Genomic DNA, 23,689 nt, shown 5'->3' on the forward strand with positions numbered 1-23,689 from the left:
GTCTCCTGTAAGCTTCGCTAAGCGGAAAGGACTGTCCCCTCAGTATTCTTTTTGGTTGGTATTGATGATGTGGGATGCAGGCGAGTTGATTAGCTGAGTCCATCATCATGAAAAGCATTTCTTGGGTGCCTGTGTGCTTATATTGTTAAAAGTGTTACATACGACCCCTGTAATGGAGTATTTACAACCTGTGGCAGACAGTATCCTACTGGGCAGATGTGAACAGGAGGCGAGTATGATAACCTGTGAGAGGCTGGTGGCTGACATGCTACAAAGGGGCCAGGCCCTTCCAGCCTCGCCCTCTCCCTGGGCCTTCTGGACCATACATTTTTCCAATAACCTTTCCTTTCCCATAATCCTCCTTGGTAATAGGCATCATTCCCAAATCAATCAGGATGCAGTTCAGCTGTACAGAACAGAGACCCAGGATGTCTGTGGCTTTAGCAACAGAGAAGCTGATTTCTCTCCCTGGTGGCATTCTGGGTGGGCAGTGCAGGGCTGGTAGAGCAGCTGCTCCTCTCTTGTCCTCATATTCTAAGTGTCTGCTCACCCCCAGCCTCATTTCCCATCCCAGCCAGCAGATGTAAGCAGGGCTGTAGAAAGGAGGGCAGATGGTCACCAGCCATCTTTTAAGGATGTACCATATAACATATCCACTTAATGTCATTGACCAGGACTTAGTCAATAACTCAGACTTAGTCATAACTAGGACATGTTCTGACTGTGAGCTGCAAAGCCAAGAGGCCAGCTCTGGGTCACCATCTCCCAGTGCCTCCTGGCCCTGCCATCCTAGTCACAAGATGGCTGCCACCGTTCCAAGCACTACTCTCCCTTTTGTTTGGACAGAAAACTTCTGACGGCGTGGTGGCTCACACCTGTAATCCCAGCACTTTGGGAGGCCAAGGTGGGAGGATCACTTGAGCCCACCGAATCGGGAGCACACTGGCCACACCTGGCAGCAACAGAAGCTAGGAAATGTCACCTTTATTGTGGGCGAACAGGAGCTCTGTAAAAATGCCCTTGGGTGGCACCTGAGGCACAGGGTGCTCCAGATTCAGTGAGTTCTGTGAGGAGGGTGAGGAGGTAAAGCTTCCTCTACCAGATCACCTATGTCCAGCCTGACTCTTGGGAGAGCATTGACTGAGGCCCTCAAGTAGATGGGAACTGCCCTTGGGAGGCTCCTGGGAGAGCACTGACTGAGGCCCTCAAGCAGAGGGGCACTGCCCTTGGGAGGCTCATCACCTTGGCTGGCCTCTTCACTTTGCAGCTCAGAGTCAGGACATGCCCTAGTATAAGACTCCCACCAGTTCCATGATTTTGGACACGTTTCTAAATCTCTCTGCATCTCAGTTTCCTCATCTATTAAATGAGGCTAATAATGGCACCTACTTCACAGAGCAGTTGTGAGGATTTAATGAACCTATGATTGCATTCCCAGTACATGGTAAGCACTCAAGTGCTGGTCCTTATTACAAACCTAGAACCATACTCTTTTCTTTACTATATTTTTTTTCCTATGAAAAGTACAGGGACTCTCAAGGCAGCAGGAGGTGGTTTCAGAAGGCAGGCCTGGGCTACAAGTCCTCCACCCCCACTTCCACCCAAAGAAGGTGGGATTTTTTTTCTGTAAACTTCCTGACCTGACAGCCTGAGTGAGTGAGTGAAGCTTCCTGCTAACCAGTCTAATTAGAGACTGGAAGCCAAGTGTCTCCATGGTCCAGAGGCCTCCCTCATGTACTGCAGCTCTTTGCAGACCCAATTCGAACGCTGCCTCCTCCATGTAGCCTTCCTTGATTTCTCTGCTTGAAAACCCCCTACCGACCTAAAAGAGGTATCTCTCAATCCCTAAAATGCTCCTTCTGTACCTCCCACATTCTACCTGGCATTAGAATTTGTTGTATATGCCCCACAGTTCTTCTACTAGTCTGCTAGTACTTCCCAGGCAGGATGAGTACAGGTTCTGATTTGTATCACCTACAGTGCCCTGCACACAATAGGTGCAAAGTAAATAGGCAACAGTAGACGCATCTACCTACCTCAGCATCCACAAAATGAGCTCCGTCAGTTTGGCACATGCAGCTATAAGTAAGAGAAAATTGAACTAAGGATGCCTGAAATAGTAAGAGCATGACTTGCCTCTTAGAGCAGAAAGTCTGGAGGGAAGGAGCTCCAAGCTGGTCCATACACTCCATGGTGTCACAGCTCTGGGTCACTATCTCCCAGTGCCTCCTGGCGCTGCCATCCTAGTCACAAGATGGCGGCCACTGCTTCAAGCACTACTCGCCCTTTTGTTTGGATAGAAGACTTCCGACAGGGTGTGCTGGCTCACACCTGTAATCCCAGCACTTTGGGAGGCCAAGGTGGGAGGATCACTTGAGCTCAAGAGTTCAAGACTAGCCTGGGCAACATAGCAAGACCCTGTCTAAAAAAAAAAAAAAAAAAAAAAAATTAAAAACTAGTCAAGCAGTCTCTGCTACGTGGAAGGCTGAGGTAGGAGGACTGCTTGAGCCTGGGAGGTTGAGGCTGCAGTAAGCCATGATCACACCACTGCACTTCAGCCTGGGCAACAGAGTGAGACCTTGTCTATTAAAAAAGAGAGAAAACCCTTGCTTTTATGTGTTGGCCAGAGCTGGGTTACATGACCAGCCCTGGTGAAAGAGAAGGCAGTTGCTGCCGATCATGCCTCCCAACCCAGGCTGGACCCACCGCTGTGCAGACCTGGCCTTTGTTAGCAGAGGAGGGATGGCTGTTGGTTGGACAACAAACCGGATCTGCCGCCACAGCTTACTGACACTTTCCTGCCAAGGAAATACGAAGAGGCAGGGCGGTTCCTCTAAACAGAGGGCAGATTTCTGGGGAAGGGACCAGTGTACATTTCACAGCTCTTTAGGCTTTCATGAGTATTTTCTGGGTATTATGCCATCCCATGGATTTGGACCACGCTTACTTTACAAAACATTCTTGTACTTTGAAAGGCAGGATCACCAAGTATTTAAGAACACGGAGCTAGAGTACCCGGTTCTACCATTTTCTTGCTGGGTGACCTTGTGCCATTTAACCTCTCTGTGCCTCAGTTTCTCATCTGCCACAAGGGGATGAGTAAAAGAATCTACCTCACAGGGTTGTTCCTGAGATTTATATATACAAATATATACACGTCATTTAAAACAGTGTCTGGCACCTATAAAGCACTCAATTTGCTATTATTATATGTCATTATTTAGTGATCCTGTCACTCCTTTGAGATAGGAACAATGAGGATTTTAAGGCTCAGAGAAGTTAGACGACTTCCCTACATTCCCTCAGCTGGTGAGCAGCAGAGAATGGGAGGGTCCAGGTGGCCTGGTGCTGGGCCTGGAACTCAGGGCCCTTACCCCTGCTGTCCTCCCTACTCAGAATCGTCTGTGGACACTCGCTGAGGGTGATAGCCACTGATGGGTGACTGTTGTCCCACAGGTGATGTTTTTGTCTCTGAAATTTATTGTGAATTAGCTGAGAACAAGGACCATGTCATAACGTGTCTCTGACATCCCAGCCCTAATACCAAATAGGGCAGGAGAACATGCTGGTTAAATGGGCTTTGGTGGGAGTGTGGGAGCTGGAGAGATGGCACTTCCATCGAGGTATCTCCCCTGATGGGGTACGGTGGCTGAGGACAGACACTGTGACGTCACGCTGTCTGACATGGCACAGAGCAGAGGCCCACGTGCGCTTTCCCAGCCTGGGGGTGGAGGTGTTAAGAGGCCGACGCCAAGGGCCTCGACTGTACTTGCGCCTTAAGAAACTGCTGTTTGAGCACTAAGTGTTAGCAGCATAAAAAATGAACACAAATCAATTTGTGTCTGAATTTACTCTCAGAATTCCCTGTGGACTCTGTAAAATGCCATTTTACCTCTTTTCCACCCATCTAGCTGTGGAGGCAGTGGCAGATTTACATTATTTTACATCCAGTAAGGGTTTTTGTTTTTTTTTTTCTTTTGGTGATGTTTTTAAAAAGAACATTTATTGCCCATAAAAAGGTGTTTTTGTTGAAGACAATAGTGCCCTTTAGGTAGTAATAGAATGCTGTTTCACAAATATTTATAAAACTATTAAACAAGCTGGGATTGCTGAAGCTCTGATTAAAAGGTGCCTCCCATTCATCTCTCTCTTTAGAAACGCCTGTGAAGTAGCTTAACTGCAGTTACCCCACCATGAGAAGATCACCTTGTAGAGAAATAAGGCAAGACCCCAATAAGACCATAGGTGGTGGGACCGGCATTGACCCCTTCACACCCACCCCTCCCACTGGTGTGGGGAATTTAGCTTAGGACATTGCTTACAGCCTGGGCTAAGCCAGGGTTTCTGGAGGGTCAGGAGGGCTCCGGGGCTATAGGTGGAACCAGGAGGAGGGAGGGAGGATGGGTGGTAAAGCGGGGACGGCATAGCCGAGGGGTTTGTGGCACCAGTTCTGCAGTTACGCAAATCTGGCTTCAATTCCTGGCTCTGCCACTGGTGAGCTGTTCCTGGAGCAAGTTACTCAGCCCCTCCGTGCCTCAGTTCCCTCACTCTACAACAGGGATGGCAATAATAATACAACCTCCTGCACCAGAATGTTGGGAGGGTTCAGAGAAATAGGTCTTGAAATGTGTTTGGCAGAGCATCTGGTCCCAGAGGCCCCAGGAAACATCTCTAGAAACGGGAGGCGAGGAGAGGGCTTGGGTGTGAGGCTTCACATGTTGGTTCCTTCCAGATACTCTGCCCACCAGCTCCCTGCCTTCTCTCCTGTCTGGTATTTTTTGTTTCTTGTTTGTGAGCAGACAGGCCTTTGAATCCCTTCCTAGTGGGTGGCTGGCCCAGAACACAAAGGTTCTCTGAGAGCAGGCAAGGGAGTGACTCTGTTGTAGGAGGGAACTCGTACAGGCCAGACAGAGATCACCAGCTAACCTCAGAGTTCAGATTCCACCGCTTTGGAGTTTTAATCATTTGGTTGAGACCAGAACAAAATTTACTCTTGCATAATTATCAACAGGATTATAAGGGCAATATTTAGTGGTATTTGTCTCAGCTCTTTATAAACACCATAAACTGGGTGGCTTATAAATAATAGAAACTTATTTCTCACAGTTCTGGAGGCTGAGAAGTCCAAGATCAAGAGCTGGTGTCCTGTGAGAGCCCCTTTCTCATGATGGTCCCTTCCTGCTGGGTCCTCACATGGCGGAAAGGGCAGGGCAGCTCTCTGGGGCCTCTTTTATAAGGGCACTAATCCCATTTATGAGGACTCTGCCCTCATGATCTAATCCCCTCCAAAGGCCCCACCTCCAAGTACCATCACCTTGGGAGTTAGGATTTCAATACCTGGATTTAGGGGGACATCAATATTCAGACCATAGCAGCATTAAAGGGAAGATACAGCCCTGAGAACCTCCCGAAATTTCAGAAGCCCCACATCCACGTCAGTGGTCCATAAGTCACGGGCTCACATGCCAGACGCTGTTCTAAGAGCTATGCAGTTACTGCTGTTACGCCCTCTTTGCAGATGAGAAAGCAAGATACAGAGAGGTTACCCAGCTGGTTAGGGATGGGCTCAGAGGTCACCCAGCTGGCTTGTGGTGGGCTGGGACGAAAGCCAGGAGTCCACTGGGTTCCACTGGGTTCATTGCTGGCAGCCTCCTTCTTAGAGATACTGAGCGTGGAGTGGGCGTCCTAGCTGTTCAATGTGGGCTGAATCTGTGTGCAAATGAGTGCATACTAATACCAACAATAATAATTGTAACAGGTTTTATTACCGATATTATCAAGCCTTTCCCAGCAGCCTGGCCCTGTGCTAAGCCCTTGAATGCATGATCACATTTAATCTCCATAACAATGCTAGAAGGCTGGTACTGTTATTATACCCATTTTTAAGTTGAGGTAGGCCTGAGGGTTCCCATCTTCCATATTATTTGTGTTTTCATCTCGCCCCTGAGCACTACGCAAATCAGACATTGCCTCCTGCAGCCTCTGCATATATACCTGGCTGGTGTCCACAGGACTTGGAGCCCCCCTCCCTCTGTCTCTGTATGAGGGAGCATCTTTCTTCTGTCTTCTCCCTTCCTTCTTGCCTATTAAACTCTGCTCCTTAAAACAAAACAAAACAAACAAACAATTCCCATTACTTGATCATTTTACATTCCCTTATTAAGCTAGGCTCAAAACATTAAATAATTGTGCATTTCACACCATACCGAAGCCTTTCTGACTTTGTGATTGCCAAGGTGCATTAGAATCTAAACTGCTATGTTATGCTATTTGCAAAATATTCTTAGCTCTTCCCTGAATCAATTCCTGTGAGGGTACGTATCAGGTAAAACTTGGTTGTTTTAGATCTATTTGTTCTTAGACAAAGTAAACTTGGAATTGCTTTTCAGTTCATTTTGAAATATTCCCTAGTTCTGTGTTTTCACACGTGCACAAAGGCCTTACTTCCCCCATTAGTCTGATTCTGAAGTTTTGCTGCAGTGGGAGAATGTTAACTGACAAAACGTTAAGTAATGGTGCTGAAATGTAAAGTAATTAATGCAAGAATCATAGTATGGGGTGGGGATCTCAGTGCTTTAATGAGGGCTGGGGAAACCATCTGACTGAGGATGTTGGGAGTGGAGGAGTAGATGAGTATTCCTGTAATTAATGATGCATATTTAAAAAGTGACCTCTTTGGGCTGGGCACAGTGGCTCACACCTATAATCCTAGCACTTTGGGAGGCTGAGGTGGCCAGATCACAAGGTCAGGAGTTTGAGACCAGCCTGGCCAACGTGGTGAAACCCCGTCTCTGCTGAAAAAATACAAAAATTAGCCAGGTGTGGTGGCATGTGCCTGTAATCCCAGCTACTTGGGAGGCTGAGGCCGGAGAATTGCTTGAACCTGGGAGGCGGAGGTTGCAGTGAGCTGAGATGGCACTATTGCACTCCAGCCTGGGTGACAGAGCAAGACTCCACCTCAAAAAAAAAAAAAAAAGTGATCTCTTTGATGTGGTCAATATGGGGACCTCATAACCTTTCCTGTCACCTAGAACTTCACTTCTGGGACTCTGTGGTCCTGTTAATAAAAAAGATAATCACCAATCTGCCTCATCTACTGTGGAACCCTTCCAATTCTTTTTTTCTTCTTCTTTTGAGGATGAAATTAGAAATCACCAAATTACCATTTTTAGACTATTTACGTGTGTGTGTATATATATATATTTTTTAACTCTCAGATATATTTATTCAATGCTTGCTCTATAATGAGAGTTTTAACTTTCTGTTTTCCTTTCCATTATCCCTGAAAAGAATGGATTATGGAGAAAAGATGAAAGTAGTATAATGCAATACAGTGTTTGCTAATGTGCCGTCAGAGGTATTAGTGGGACTTGCCAAGGTTTGTGTCTTTTATGAAATGCCTTTCAGATTGCAATTATCTAATAGACTTGGAAATCTGTTTGTATTCTTGCAGGCGTTAAACGTCGTCTTTGAAAAAATCCCGGAAAACGAGAGTGCAGATGTCTGTCGGAATATTTCAGTCAATGTTCTCGACTGTGACACCATAGGCCAAGCCAAAGAAAAGATTTTCCAAGCATTCTTAAGCAAAAATGGTTCTCCTTATGGACTTCAGCTTAATGAAATTGGTCTTGGTAAGGCAGTGCGGGAGCTATGTGGTCCCAGGCCCTGATGAGTCTCCCTCCCTGCCTGCCCTCCCTCCTTACCCCCACCAGCTTCCGTTCAGTGACACTCACACAGCCAGATTGTTCCTGGAGGGCATGTCTAGGGGCCAAGAGACTGCTTTGCTCTCTCATGGGCATCCTGATTCTTCGAAGGAAGCACAGTTCTTAAAAGATGGCGGGGTTTTTTGTTGTTGTTGTTTTTAAATATTACGTCTGTAAATCAGATTCATGAGACTGCAGACCCTGAGCCCGCACGGAGTCACCTTGCATCACGAAGTACAGAAAGGTGTCAACACGGGGCCCTCTGCGTGTGTTGCATTTCACATTGGCACTTGATTTGTTTGTTGTGATACTGAGCGTGTCATTAGTGGGTGCCTCAGACTCTGGGTGTTAACTCCAGCCTGCTAGAAAGGTCATCTTCCTCTGCTAATCACATCCTGTATTAAGTATATGCTCCGTCCTGCCCCAGTGTGCAGCAGCATCTGCTATGAATTCATTTTCGGGCTCTACTGGTATACTGCAAAGGAGAGCATATGCATGAGCAAGCTAACAGGGCCCCACTTCACTCAAATGTTCATCAACATTTTAAAGTTGAGCTCCGTGCAGTCCTCCCAGGAGACTGTCGTGGGATTTTATAGCAAATAATGGGACAGAAACGAAGAATAAAATCATGGTGGTGACAGACAGTGTAACGAGGTTCACCTCCCCTTGATGTACAGTTATAGGCCTTGGCTAAGCAGACAATTAAAATCCTCCCACTCGGCCCTCCCAGTCCAGCCCCCTGCTAAAAGGCCATTGAGAAAGCTTTGAGGCAGGGTCTTGGAAGTTTGAGACCATGCAAATGTGGGGCAACTTGGTGGTGATCTGGCTTTAAAGAAAGTAGGGCTGCTAAGGCACCCCTCTTCTGCTTCCTTCCTTGGGTGACTGTTGAGCCGCTTGAGGACCATTTTAGCTCATTTGGTTAGATACAGGATCAAAGGGGGAGCCCCAGCCAGGAAACCATGACCCTGACCCCAGACCCCCAACTTCCTTGCCCTGAGCATACATCTTGCAAATGTGTGGCTCTCACTACAAAAGACATGGGCATACCCCGCCCAACAGTCTTGGTCCTGCCGCTGATGAGCAGGTAGTAGCATCCTTACTCTTTTCCTGAGTTTGGGTGTCCCTTGCCTCCTAAAGTAGGAAGGCAAGGAGCAGAGCAAACAGGGAGCCTGGGGACACAGCCTGTCAGCCCTGTCAGGCTTCTGCATGCCTGCTGATTTCCCAGACTACCTCCAGGGCTGGTTTCTGAGGCAAAGCCATCAACTGTATTGAAATCCAACACCAGGCTGGACGCGGTGGCTCATGCCTATAATCCCAGCACTTTGAGAGGCCAAGGCAGGCGGATCACCTGAAGTCAGGAGTTCAAGACCAGTCTGGCCAACATGGTGAAACCCCATCTCTACTACAAATACAAAAATTAGCCAGGCATGGTGGTGCACACCTGTAGTCCCAGCTACTTGGGAGGCTGAGGCAGAAGAATTGCTTGAACCCGGGAGGCAGAGGTTGCAGTGAGCCCAGGTTGTGCCACTGTATTCCAGCCTAGGCAATGGAGGGAGACCCTGCCTCCAAAAAAAAAAAAAAAGAAATCCAACACCAGAGGCAGCTATGCTTGGAGCTCTTACAGCAGAGGCTCAAAAACGCAGATGCCCAAAGGGGCAGAAAATACATAAGGGATGTCAGCCACCTGGGACTACAGAAAGCAGTGGAGCTTGACCTAATGGGAAAGGTCTCGCCATCCAAGGGGACAGTGCCATTTGCTTCAGTGATTGCCATGTGGACCGCAGATTGTGTTGTTAAGACTGTTAGATTTTTTTTTTTTTTTTTTTTAAAGAAATCAGATATCCAGTTTTTTATATGCAACTTAAAAACTTTTAAAAAAAATTTAGAGAGGGTCTCACTATGTTGCCTAGGCTGGTCTTGAACTCCTAGCCTCAAGTAATCCCCCTGCCTCAGCCTCCCAAAGTATTGGGATTACAGGCCTGAGCTGCTACATCCAGCCTATATGCAATCTTTTAATCTTTAAATGTTGGCACTGAGTCGACACTAAAATAATAATTAAACATCATGCAGGTTCCAAAAAAAAATCACATTTGTGCACCACATTCTGACCTAGGCACAGGTTGGCAGCCTTGGCCAGACAGTCTGCACCCTGTGGTGCTGGGACGTTCGCACATTGATGCCTCCCCTTCCACCCCAAACAGGAGCCTGCAGGGATGGTTCATATCATGCCTCTCTTTGTGAACGTGGCCACACAAGTGTGAGCATATACAGATTTGCTTCTGGAATTTTTGTTGAAGAGCTTAGTCCCTCATAGAATGCATTATTTTGTCTTCAGTGGCTTTACTTCCAGGCTTATCAGGGAAGAAGTGGTTTGAAACATCAGAGCCCTAAACAAACAAACAAAAAAAACAACAGAACTCAGAACTCAGGCTACTAGTCTGGCTGATAACATCTCTACACCTTCAAACAAAGATTTACCACTTTATTCAAGTTTTAGTTATCCGTACATTTGTGAAAGTGGTAGCATTTTAAAACTCTAAAAAGGAACAAAATGCTCTTTTTCAGAGCTTCAAGTGGGCACACGACAGAAAGAACTTCTGGACATCGACAGTTCCTCTGTGATTCTTGAAGATGGAATCACCAAGCTAAACACCATTGGCCACTATGAGGTAACAGCAAGACTTGACCCCCGTGTCTCCTTCCTCATCCCCAATCCTAGTCTCATGAACATTCTTTTAAAACATCCAGGACTCCCACCCATTTCCTGGAATAACTTGCAGATCAGTTGTGTCTGGGGTTGAAGTTTTTTTTCATTGCTTGTGCAGACAAGCCCATGAAGGACTCTCACAGTGTACTTGGTGTTCCCTTCTCAGAAGGCTATGATTTTCCTATCTCCTGAACTCTCTCCACCCGGAGGTTCAGCACCTGCCTAGGAAAGCCAGAGAAGAGTTATCCTTTAGCCTCCACTGGGTGCCAAGTGTGCTGATGCTAAACAAAGCCCTGGAAGTCCCAAGCCTCACCTCCCTCCACAACATTCACAGTAGGCCTTGTAACCTTTTGTGTAGGTCCTTTCTTCCTGAAGAAGTTCTAAATTTCCTGTTTGTTTGCAATATTGAGCGATACTTCCTTTGGCCTCTTAACCCACATACTGGGTGAGTGCCGAGGGCGGTGAGGGGTGCACGTGACTTCTCAGAGATCTGAGTGCCAGAGAAACCTGCACATAATGAGAAAGGAGGCAGGGAAGGTTCCTGAACACACTGGGATACTGGGGTTCACTTGTTTAGCAGTATTACCTGAATCTTTGTTGAATATCCACTCTGTGAAAAGAGCTGGGGCTGCATGGGAGAGAAGCAAAGACCAGGTTCCTGCCCTCACAGAGCCTGCAGCCCTGGGGAAGGGGTGCAGAAAAGGAGGGAGAGACAAATAAAGAGGCAACACCTTGTGTGTAACAGTGCTATGTGGCTTGGAGAATCCAAGAGGCTTCCTGGAGGAGGTTATGACTGAGCTGAGACCTAAACAATGAGGAGAATTTAGCCAGACTGAGCTAGGGTGCAGGCACATCCAGTAAGGAAGAGAGAGCATGCGTGTTAGACTAGCCAAAACTTGAGAGGGGCAATGGCGAGGGGGAAGGAGGGCAGTGACAGCTGATTATAGCCAGTACTTATGAAGTACTTACACCACACTAGGTACTGTTTCCAGCATGTCCCTGTAATGTAACTGCCCAATGGGTTCATCTTGCCCATTGCCTAGACAGAGCTGATTTATCAAGACAGGAATTGAGATAAAGTAATTCGGCTGTGTGGAAGATGGGAGTTTTATTATTACTCAAATTAGTCTCCCTGAGCGTTCAGGGATCAGTTTTTAAGGACAACCTGGTGGGTTGGGGGAAGCCAGTGAGCTAGGAGTGCTGACTGGTCAGATCAGAGATGAAATCATAGGGAGTCAAAGCTGTCTTCTTGCACTGAGTCAGTTCCTGGGGTGGGGGCCACAAGATCAGATGAGCCAGTTTATTGATCTGGGTGCCACCAGCTGAGCCATCAAGAGCAGGTTCTGGGCCAGGCATGGTGGCCCACGCCTGTAATCCCAGCACTTTGGGAGGCCGATGTGGGCAGATCACCTGAGGTCAGGAGTTCGAGATCAGCCTGGCCAACATGGTAAAACCCTGTCTCTAAAAATACAAAAAATTAGCTGGGCATGGTGGTGCACGCCTGTAGTCCCAGGTACTTGGGAGGCTGAGGCAGGAGAATTGCTTGAACCTGGGAGGCAGAGGTTGCAGTGAGCTGAGATGGTGCCACGGCACTCCAGCCTGTGCGACAGAGCAAGCAAGTCTCCATCTCAAAAAAAAAAAAAAAAAACAAGGTCTGCAAAATATCTCAAGCACTGGTCTTAGGTTTTACAATAGTGATTTTATCCCCAGGAGCAATCTGGGGAGAGTCAGAATCTTATAGCCTCCAGCTGCATGATTCCTAAACCATAATCCCAATCTTGTGGCTAATTTGTTAGTCCTGTGAAGGCAGTCTAATCCCCAGGCAAGAAGAAGGTTTTGGAAAAGGGCTGTCGTCGTCTTTGTGTTAAACTATAAGTTCCTCCCAAAGTTCAGTCTACACCCAGGGATAAGCAAGGGCAGCTTGGAGGTTAGACGCAAGATGGAGTTGGTTAGGTCAAATCTCTTCACTGTCTTCTAACACATCTGCTTCACTGTCCTATAACAGTGAAAGGCATCTGAAAGGTGTTTTTCAGATGCCTTTCACTGTTCACCTTTCAGATGTCTTTCACTGTTATAGTTTTGCAATGGCGGTTTCAGTATTTTGCCCCATTCTATCCTATAGCAGTCCTATGAGTCCTATTATTAACCCCACTTTATAGATGGGTACGGTGAGGCTCGGGGAGGTCTCGTAACAGCTAGTCAGTGGCAGGGCCAGATTCGGGTCTGGATAGTTGGCTGTAGGGTCCGTCGCTGAACCAGTCCGTGTTGCGGCCTCTTACAAGATGTAGGGGCAGGGAGGCAAGCAGGGAAGACGCAGATCACACAGATGGGAGCAGCCTCTTCAAGAGTTCTGAGTCTTATCCCAAGAACAGTGGGAAGCCATGGGAGGTCCTGAAGCAGGAAGGTTAGTGTTTCAGAAAATGACTGGGGCTGTGTGTGAGATGTAGATAGAAGGGGTGCAAACCTGGAAATAGGGAGCCCCATTAGAAGCTGTGGATTTCTGGTGAGGATTGGTGCTGTCCAGCAATAATGCAGTGGCTCTGGACAGACACAGACACACAAATGGAATCGGATGCTCAGGAGGAGGACACCACAGTCATGTGGATGGGAGGGATAGTAGGACGAGGGTGCGTGGGGCCAAGGATGTCAGTTGGGGATGACTGTGCAGATGCCTGGAGGCAGGTGTTTTCCTAGAGATGGAGAAGACAGGAGGAGGAGCAGCTTCCCAGCACACTGGGAGGATAGGCACCCCCCGTTTTTCACAGCTGTACAGTCCCAGGGAGACAGGTCTGCACCAGGAAGGACCTAGGACTCTGCCAGGTTCTCGCCTCGCCCAGGAAGGAGAGAGACTGTTCCTGAGCAGAGCTTCTTTTACAATGGCCAGGGACAGAGAACACCCATTCTTGGGCTGTTTGGCTGAGTGGGTCACCCAGTTTGGAAGTGGTTATGTTGGGTGATGACTAAGGAGGTGCTGCCCCTGCAGCATTGCTAGAGGGAGTCTAGCAGAGAAAGTCGCAGGCTAGCAACTTGCCCCTGTGCTCACTCTCCTATAGCTCAGACTTGCCAACCCTGGGATCATCTTGCCAAGAGCAGTCATTCTTAGCTTTTGGAATTCATAAAACTCCCCAGGGAGTTTTCTAAAAGTGTGTATTCTTGGGCTCAGGAATAAGGGGCATCTTTGGCTGTGTTTGGAAAAACACAGACCCAGAGGGAAGGTAATGGCCAGGAGGAGGTCAGAGTCAGAGGTGCTGCCCTGCTGGGTGGAAGTGCTTATCATGGCATCAGTTCAGGGTTCCAGACCTGCAGGCCAGCACCTCTCCCTGTGTCTGGGTGGCAGGCTTGTCTTGGCGAGTTCAGAGGGGACACAGCCTCCAAGGCCCTCCTCTGGTGCTGTTGACTGGAGTTCTTGGCTTGCTCAGCTGTGCCTCCCGCCAGGCCTCTCAGCATCCCTCGGCCACCGTGGGGCATGGGGTGGGCCGCAGAGGCAGGGGATGGGGCTACTCACTGCCATTAATAGGAGGAGGCAGGACAAGTCTCTCCAGCAGGGAGAATGAAGAACCACCACAGCTGTCTGCAAGGCAAGGGGGAAAGCCTGTCAGGAGAGATAGAACATCAGTCTTCACTGCAGACATAGGCCGTGCTAGACACCTATCTGCTTAAGGATGATAATGAAATTAATCCGGCCTGTAGTCACTTCCCGTCCAAATGATTTATTGGCCTCATACCCCAGTGTTGCTGCATGGTGGTAATAAATGACAAGCCTAGGACATGAGGGCTTAAAGGATTCTCCTTATGTTTAAAAAGCTAAGCCATAAGGCAAATAAACCAGAGAGCCTGAAGGAAACGGGAGGTCACTGGGCTCTGTGTTCTCTATGCCTGGACCATCTCAAAAGCTCCGTTTTTCAAAGCCTGCTTGGAGAAAATAATCCCCCACCACCCTCAGCCACCTACATCTATACTTGATTAAGCAGCGCCTCCGCAGACTCAAAATTTGGGAGTAATTTGACAGGGCTGGGCTGAAGTTTGCTTTTACCCTTTCGTTAAAGAAAAAATTTTCTCTTGAGCACTAGCATTTCCCTCCAAAGAGACAAGATGCTAATTATCAGTCTTATTCATTTACTAAAGTACCCTAGTTTGAGTCACTGTATGTGCTTAAAAGCAAAAAAAAAAAATTTTTTTTTCATTTAAAAATAGGGTCTAATACGGAGTTTTAAGTGAATCAGACTCACCTCCCTCCAATTAGTCCAAATTAGTTAGGTTTTAAAGTTAATCTGTAGTGACAGCCAGTTCCTCCTACTATCTAAACAAAGTCCCTGCTGTTGGAGAGCCAGCCTGTTTCTTCCTTCCTTGTCTGTCCTTAGGGCAAACACAGTGTAGCTGGTCTCCTCTGAATGATTTACTCTCAGCACATTTGAAGAACAGGTTTCTAGAGGGGATCTGAGGGCACGACAAAAATATAGCATCTCATGGACTAGATGCAGCCCCCAGAGCCCCACATTGCTGGCAGGGCCCTGTCACCTACTGGCTGACACCCTTGGCAACCCCCAGCACCGTGGAATTGCTTTCCGTGACGATAACCATGGCAGCCAGTGCCTGGCACTGCTCACGCGTATTAGCTCAATTAATGTCCACAAAAACCCTGGGAGGCAGGTGCTTTCCTTACTCCCATTTTCCATCTGATGAACACAGAGGAGGGTGCATTTCTGCTCGTGTCATTCTGTCATGTGCAGACAAAGGGTTAAGCGTGTCTTTACACATGAAGCCAGAGCTGTCTTTCTCCCCTATAATTAAACCCTCCCAGCGCGCTTCCTTAACTGGATGTCATTCTGTGTGCGTTGACTATGAAGGGGACTGTGCTTTGCTCTGGTGCCAGCAGGGTCTGGGGCACGTGCACCTGCATGTTCAGGGAGTGGGGCATGCTCGTCCCCTGTGACTGTGGCAGGGTGGTTTCTCTGGGGTCCAGCCTTCTTTATCTCACTCGCACCCTGCTGTGACCTTTGGCTGGGCCGAGTTATTGCACCTGCACCCTGCTGTGGAGTAGTGGCGAGTGTGCAGGACAGGCATTGGGCAGGAAGTTTTCTCTAAAGATCATACTTCTAGTTCTGAGCTGCAAGGTTTTGAGAGGCAGAAGAGTTGTTTAACTGCTGTCGTTAACAGATGTGTACTAATGCAGAAGTGGTCACTGCTAACAAATTTGTAATTCAAAAGATATTTAAAACTCATAGGAATGTCCCAAAGGGTCTGTTAAGTAAGGTCAGCAATCCTTCTAGTCAAGTCCATCATCTGTGACACTAAAAGGGACTGCACAATCACTAAAGGTCTGCTGCAGTGTGAATGTCTTTAGATATTCAGTTAACACGTATAATGCTTCTCGTGTGCTGGGCACTATTCTAGGGCTTTGCCCAATAGCAGCTCTTTCCATCTTCTTTACCGCTCCATGAGATGAATACTATCAGCCCCATTCTGAGGCCCAGGAAGGCTAAGAAACTTGGCCAGAGTCATAGAGCTCCTTCACTGATGCCTCAAGGCAGAAAGCAGATGAAATAAGCACTCTAGAGACTGGGGCTCTGCGCAGGGCCTGAGGGATACCTTCCCCAAATCCAGGCTTTCAGCCCATGCTCCTAACCTCCGAGGCAGCCTGGCTAGAGAGCTGGGCCTGATTGAGGAGAAATCCTGGCAGTTACATTCTCTGATGTCAAATTCATAAAGGGTAACTTCTCTTAAAATCCCAGGACAAATCTCATGTCTGTGAGTTTATCAAAATGCTTCCCTACTTCTACTTTAACCCTCTTTTTGGCCAGCAGTCCGTGAAGATGACAGTTACCTTCATCCAAAGGGAGGCCTCTCTCAGGCATCTGGGCTCTGACAACCCCAACCCAACCGGATCACTCTTAAGTGTTCAGGGCTTCGCAATTTCCCACACATTCTTGGCGGCCCAACTCCCTCAGGAGGAAGACAGTCTCAGGGTTATCACTAATAGTCCGCAGAGGGAGCTGGCTAGTGGCCTGAAGGTTAATTTCAAGTAAACAAGAGAGAAGCAGGAGCCCTGTGGCATTTTCTCTGGTTTCCAGCATCCTGTAAGCCCTCCCCTGGGTGTCCAGAACCTTCTGTGTGATTTGACCAGCCTGTGGAGGACGTTCTGATGGCCCCTTCCAATGCACTGGTGAACCCCTGTGCTGAAGGACTCGGCAAGGTTATCCCTCAAGCCCTGAGAAACAAGATTTTGTTTTCATCAGTTTCCAGCCTTGGGGCGTCAGTGAGAAGAGCTGAGGGAGAAGACGATATTGACGGAGGGACAGCAATATTGGCGTGTGGCTGCTGGGACAGGATGTGGAATAGAATTCTGTTTTCACATAAGATTGTTTCAGCAGAAAAGGTGATTTCAGGAATGAGAGATTTCAGTCAGAGTTTCTGTGTGGTGATTTGATTATCATGTTTTTAGATTTTTTTTCTTTAAATTATCACAATATTCAGAACGTATTCATAATTTTTCATAAAATTTATAGCTACAATGCTAGCATTTCTCTTAGGCGAAGCCATATGAAATTGTCAATAGGTGTCCATATTTACCTACAAAAGTAGTAGTTTCATAAGGTTAAACATAAGTTCAACCTTACATTTCTAGAAAATCTCTTTTCATGGAATTCTAAGTTATGCCATAAACATGGTATCTTATAAAGAAATCTTACCTTCACTTGCAAATGGTTTGGAAGATATGTAGCTCCTGTTTATTTTAGAAATGACTTTAAGTTGTTGATATGGGTCTGTTTCTCCCTGAGTGATTACAACTCCTCACTCTAATGATGGGAAAGTCTACAGTCCATCTCTGACACTTCTAACGTGGGGTGGCCCCAATTCCCCTCCATTGATGATTGGAGGAGAATCGCCTGTTGTCACGTCGAATCTTAGAACACTGTGAGACTAGAAGGAATTTAATTTGAAATTGCCGTGTGTACCAGTTCTGCTTTGGGCTGGAAAAACAATCCTGCTGCAGATCCAGCTAGTGACATTAATCTTTCTTTGATTTAATTTGGTTTTCATCCCTAAAGTAGGGGCCCAGAGGATGCTCCCTGCCTCACAGGACTAGGGGACGATTAATGAGTCACTCTTAGAAGAGCATTTGGAGCTCCTCAGATGGAACAAACGGCATCATCTTTTTAACACTCTGCATTCCAGGGCACTTTTCAAAAAGGCATTTCTGTCCTTACCTCAGCAGCAGCTGACTTGTGCTAAAAAGAAAACGGAAACCTTTCCCCCACAAACATCTGTAAATAAACTATTTTTCTGTCTTTATAATCGTGTTGAAGTGTCACATGGGGGAAATGTTCCAGCTCTAGAGCAGCTGTGAAAGTTAGAAATGCACACACACACACAAACAACTCATCCACTAATAAAATGCTTCTACACTTGCTCTTGGGAGATAATTTCAGAGTAAAATTTCCTTGGTACAAGCTGTGTCTATGCTATCTTAATGCCTGAGCACAGCACCAGCAGCGGCCTGTTGCCAGCTCTTGAAGAGACATTTGAACTTTTGGCAGCGCTCCTTATCAGAAGGCCCATCCGTGGTGTTTGTGATTATAGAGTAAGGGTGCTCGCTTTTGGCAAAACAAAGCGTCTGACAGTAGTGAAGTATTGGCTCAACACTCAATGGGAGACATTTGGGATTCATTCTTTGACAATTACCCAGAATGAATCACCAGCTTCCTTTTATAAAAGGATATTTATTGGCTTAGAAACAGAGCATATCCAGTTCTTCGTGGGGAGGAATTTTGTAACTATGTTCAAAGCTTCTCATAAACTCAGTGTCTGAGTATTGCTAAGGGGGTGCGTGCATAGAGCATTTGCTTTAATTGCATCAAATATGGAGGAGAATTGAAAAATCAGCCAGCAAACAACAGCTAAAGGGGAAAAGGAGAGGATGCTCGGTAGTAGAAGCAGAGTCGAAGAGCTCAGTAAGAGTTAAGAATCCCTGCTGGAGACGCTTTGCAGAGGCCTGATGGCCCCAGCTGGCCCCTGTCTAGTGCTGCCCCCACCCCATCACCAAGATATCATGCACACCAGCAGTTGGAGGCCTCTGGACTAAACTTAGTGGCTGGCTGGACACAGCTGGCTGGACAGCTGTGATTGAGGGCCTCTTGAGGGCTGGCTCTTGCTCTGTGTTCCTCCCTATGGGTGCAACCTGAAGGAGATTAGGTTTTAATCCTTTGGTGCTTGCTAGGCGAGCTTGTACATTCTGATAACCAATGTGCATCAGGCCAGAAGAGAAATTCTAGGTTTCCACTCTTTCCAAATTGGGAAGGCCAGGTCCAAATTAATATTAGAATTGAGAACAGCTTTGGAGCTTCAGAGTGGAGGGAAAAGTCACTTAGCTGATAAGGTTCAGAAGTGACAGGGTCAGTCCTCCAGAATGAAGGGGATTTGTGGATCTCTGACCTGCCTCCTTCTTGCCACCCCTTTGTCTTATAATTTTGTGAATGAGCCCCTCCTCCCACAGAGCCAGGCCTGCCCTTAGCATCTTGGCATCTTTGTCCCCCTCTGCCTGAAGGGCACTTCCTTGCCTGGGGATTTGTGAGTGCCCATCAGGGTGTGGGGGAGGGGCACTGTAGAGCCACTTGACCCTGGTCTCCATGGTCCCAAAAGGTCTCAGGTGAGAACGCCTGACTTTAACTCCAAAAGAGGCAATATATACAGAGGACTTTCTTTGTCAAATGTATACATTTAAAATCTGTGGCAATTCTTATCAGTTCTATTGAAGCATAATTTTTGAGACAGGGTCTTGCTCTGTTGCCCAGGCTGGAGTGCAGTGGCACAATCATGGCTCACTGTAGCCTTGATCTCCCAGGCTCAAGCCATCCTCCTGCCTTAGCTGGGACTACAGGCATGTGCCACAATGCTCAGCATTGTCTTGTTTGTTTTGGTGGGGAGAGATGGAGATCTGAGTTCCCCAGGCTGGTCTTGAACTCCTAGGATCAAGTATTCCTACTGCTTTGGCCTCCCAAAGTGCTGGGATTACAGTCATGAACCACTGTGTCCAGCCAAAATATAATTTATATTACCATAAAGTTCATTTGTTTAAAGTATACAATGCAGTGGTTTTAAGTATACTTATAGAATTGAGCAGCCATTGCCACAATCTAATTTGAGAACATTTTCATCGCTCCCGATGAAATCTTGAATTCATTAGCAGTCATTCCTTATTTCCCCCACCCCTACTTTAGCCAACTAGTAATCTACAATCTATCTGTATAGATTTGCCCATTTTGGACATTTCATATATTCTTGTTTTTTGTTTTAGATTCGTGGGTACATGTGCAGGTTTGCTACAAGGGTATATTGCATGATGCTGAGATGTGGGCTTCTATTGATCCCATCACCCAGACAGTGAACATAGTACCCAAGAGGAAGTCTTCCAGCCCTTGCCTCTACCCCCTTCCCACTTTTAGAGTCCCTCGTGTCTATTGCTCCCATCTTTATAGACATTTCATATAAACAGGGCCATATAATATGTGGTCTTTTGTGACTCGCTTCTTAGCATGTTTTTGTAGTTCATCCATGCTGTAGCATGTATCGGTAATTCTTTCCTTTTATTGTATGCCAATTTTTGGTAGTATACTGATACTACATGAACTAATACATAGTAATAAAGAATGAACTACTTGTAGTTGCAACAGGAATAAATGTCATAGACCTTATATTGACCCTCAAAATCTAGACACAATACATACCGTATGATTCTATTTATGTGATATCCAAGAACAGGCGAAATTCATAAATGGTGATGGAAGACAGAAAAGTAATTACCTCTGGATGAAGATGGGGTGGTCACTGTCTCGGAAGGGACAATGGGAGCACTTTTCAGGACCTTGCAATATTTTATATCTTGATAAAGGCAGTGGTTATGTCAGTATATATTTAATGTGAATAGCCATCAAGCTGCACACTTAATATTAGCAAAAGTTAAGCATGTCCCACGTTATGCTTAAATTTCAAAGCTTTTATTAAAAAGTATATGCAAATTTTGTGATTTTACAAGCTTTTGAAAAAATGTCACAGGTTGAATATCCCTTATCCAAAATGCTTGGAACCAAAAGTATTTCAGATTTTGGAATTTGCTTGGATTTTAGAATATTTGCATATACATAATGAAATATTTTGGTGACAGGACCCACGTTTAAACACAGAATTTATTAATGTTTCGTAAATACCTTATACACAGAGCCTGAAGGTAATTTTATATAATTTGTGCACAAATCAAAGTTTTTATAGGGTTTTGACTGTGACATGTTATCATGAGATGAGGTGTGGAATTTTCCACTTGTGGCACCATGTCAGCACCCAGAAAGTTTCAGATTTTGGAACATTTTGAATTTTCAGATTCGGGATGCTCCACCTGTATATACCTATAGAAAAATAAATAAATTATAAGCGTACTGCTGGATGAATTATCACCAAGTGAGCACGTCCTGAAACTACCACCCATGTCAAAAAATAGAAGCCCTCTTCTGGCCTTTCCTAATCACTGCCACTGCTCTCGTCTCCAAATATCTAACATGATAGTTTTGACCGTTTGGGTTTTTTTTTTTGTTTTCAAGCTCTATGTAAATGGAATCATTCAGTATACTTTCTTTTCTGTCGAGCTTCTTCTGCTCAACATTATGATGGTAAGATTTACCCATGTGGCGTGTAACAGTAGTTTGCTCATTTTCATTGCTTTATAATCTGTTGTATGAATATGCTCCCAATTATTCTAATGATGGATGTTTGAGTTGTTTCCAGTCTGGGACAATTACAAATAGCTCCCTATCAGGATTTATACTTATTTCTGTGGACTAAAGACCTACATGTGAAACGGCTCTGTCATAGGGTAGACACCAACTTTATATACCACAATTTCTGAAAACCTGTTTCAGCATTTCTTAATAGAGTAGTGTCATAGTCAGTTAGGGCTGCTTTAACAGAATACCATTGACTGGGTGGCTTAAACATTTCTTTCTTAATAGTTCCAGAGACTGGAAGTTCAGTCAGGGCAAAGTACTAGTAGCTCGGTGAGGACCCTCCTCCTGGTTTGCTGAGAGCCATCGTCTTGTATCCTTGTGTGGTGGAAAGCAGAGGGGACCAGCAAGCTCTGCTGTCTCTTCCTTTTCCTCCTCTGTTTAGAGATAAGGTCTCACTCTGTCGCCCAGGCTGGAGTAGAGTGGCACAGTCAGGGCTCACTGCAGCCTTGAATTTCTGGGCTCAAGTGATTCTCCGCCCAAGCCTCCCAGGTAGCTGGGACTACAGGTGTGCACCAATGCGCCCAGCTAATTTTTAAATATGTTTTTGTAGAGAGGGGTCTCTGTATGTTGCCCAGGCTGGTCTCAGAACTCCTGAGAGTGATCCTCCTCTTCTTCCTTCCAAAGTGCCGGGATCGCAGGAGTGGGGCACCACGCCCGGCCCTGGTGTCTCTTCTTATAAGGGCACTATTCCCATCATGAGGGCTCCAACCTCATTGACCTAGCCTCCCAAAAGCCCTGCCTCCTAATACCATCACACTGGGATTAGGATTTCAACATAGGAATCTGGAGGAGACACAAACATTCAGTCCACAGCAAGTAACAATTTTTTAACCTCAAAAAATGAAACTGGCCTAGGTCTTTCCTGGCCTCTGAGAATTGGGGGGAATGTCCTAACAAAGTTCAGTCTTCCCCTCTTCCAGGGCTTGCCCACCTTCCATCTGTCCCACAGAGTCCTGGCCTCCACCTTCTGCGTACTACCCTACTGCCTCCCATGGCCTCATCAGCCTCCTCCACAGGACCATGAGTCCCTTGAGGACAGAGAGACTGTCTTGCTTGTCATTTAGTCCCAGCCTCCAGCGCAGTGCCCAGAACTTAGTAATTCTTGATAAATATTTGATTTAATAAGTGAGAGCATGTAAGATCCATCCAGCCATCTAATTCCTGGGTGAAGTTGAGAAATCCATTAAATTTTGAAAACTCATATATCTTTTATCTTTGGTTTCAGATATCAAATGGATCCACTATAAAAGTCTTTAAGAAGATAGCAAATTTTACTTCAGGTAACCAATATAATATTGTAACATTTTGTTCTCACCCAGCTTCATAAAGTATTGCTTTTTGTCTCTCTCAGCTGTATTGTCACAAAGGTGAGATTGAGTTGTTACTATGTAATTCTCTGAAAGCTGAGAAAAGCCATTTCGATCTCTTTCCAGTCCTAAGAATGTGATCCCTGCAAGAAGGAAAGGAAACTATAAATGGTGGTTGGCCTGGACTGCCCAGCACTGAGGAAATGGCTGCCTCTTTATAGCCCTAAGCTCAGGGCAGAATCTCATAGCTTTTTTCCCAACTCTTTAGAAGGATGGGGGCTAACAGAGGAGATCCCCCTGGCAAACTGAGAGGGAAGAGTACAGATAATCATCACACAGCCCCACAGCAAGCGCTGAACCAACAAGATAATCCACTTAGAAGGTCCAAGTCTCCTGTGACAGCACTTGCGAAATTCCCAGAAATTGGAGAGAGACAAACTAAAGGGGGAACTTTTATGGGAAAGTCAATAGGCTGGTCTCTAAAGTGATTTTCTGCTTCCCTGATAGCCCTGGGGCAGGAATTCCTGTTCCAGGTTTGTCTCCAGAGAAATTATACCCCAGTCAAGACAATCAGCTCTCAGCCCTTGGAAAGGTTCTGAGCTCCTACCAAACAGGCTCCTTTCACACAGCCAGAGGTAGGGCTTCCTGACTCCTGGATTCACTATTAGAAGGAGCAGGGAGCATCTGGTCAGTGCAAACAGGGAATGTGGGGCTCCTGATTATACAGACAGGATGATTGGGTAGGACTCCTTTGGGGAAACCCACCTTCCATCACTACATGGGGCTGTGGTGAAGCCGTCTTGCAGTGTTGCTATCATTCCAGCTTAAGGGGGATGGTGTCTTTGTGTTGAAAAGTGGAAGAGCTGTGGTTTTAGGTTTCAAAGATTGGGCCTTTTGAAGAGCCTGTTATTTGGGGATTGAATAGTAGAATCTTAGGTTTGGATCTCTTCGTGGGCCCTCCCGTCAGTCAGCACTGCTGCTAGTTCCCGTTCATTGCAACTGAGAGCCACCATCTTATCATCCTGCTAATACTCTGAACCTCCTGTACCTCTGTCCTATCATCAGCCCCTCTGTCAAAATCCCAACCCTGGATGAACCCAACGATTATCTTTTCCTGACCCTATAGCTAGGGAGCCACGGAAGAAAGGCACATAATGGCACACTGGGGGTCACTATAAGTTCATGGTGCCCAACTTG

General features: G+C 46.4%; 1 protein-coding gene and 1 long non-coding RNA gene across 4 annotated transcripts in view; one reads left to right on the forward strand and one right to left on the reverse strand.

Moving 5' to 3' along the window:
- The window catches only part of PLXNC1 (plexin C1), a 159,216-nt gene that overhangs the window by 123,283 nt on the left and 12,244 nt on the right, over positions 1-23,689 (forward strand). For 2 of the 3 annotated variants that reach the window (XM_050747131.1, XM_050747132.1), the window contains 3 exons: positions 7,454-7,631; positions 10,269-10,372; positions 22,411-22,465. In XM_050747131.1, coding sequence (XP_050603088.1) covers positions 7,454-7,631; positions 10,269-10,372; positions 22,411-22,465 — 337 coding nt within the window. Of the gene's footprint in view, positions 1-7,453; positions 7,632-10,268; positions 10,373-16,214; positions 17,830-22,410; positions 22,466-23,689 lie in introns of those variants that run through there. The other variant, XM_050747133.1, reaches the window with a different exon arrangement.
- LOC126930323 (uncharacterized) lies at positions 9,506-14,092 on the reverse strand. The gene is made up of 2 exons (XR_007717573.1): positions 13,916-14,092; positions 9,506-10,917 (listed from the first exon to the last, which is right to left on the reverse strand). It is a non-coding gene; the product is annotated as an uncharacterized LOC126930323 (long non-coding RNA).

The sequence above is a fragment of the Macaca thibetana genome, chromosome 11 (genome assembly GCF_024542745.1).
Source record: "Macaca thibetana thibetana isolate TM-01 chromosome 11, ASM2454274v1, whole genome shotgun sequence".
In the NCBI taxonomy this organism is placed as follows: domain Eukaryota; kingdom Metazoa; phylum Chordata; class Mammalia; order Primates; family Cercopithecidae; genus Macaca; species Macaca thibetana.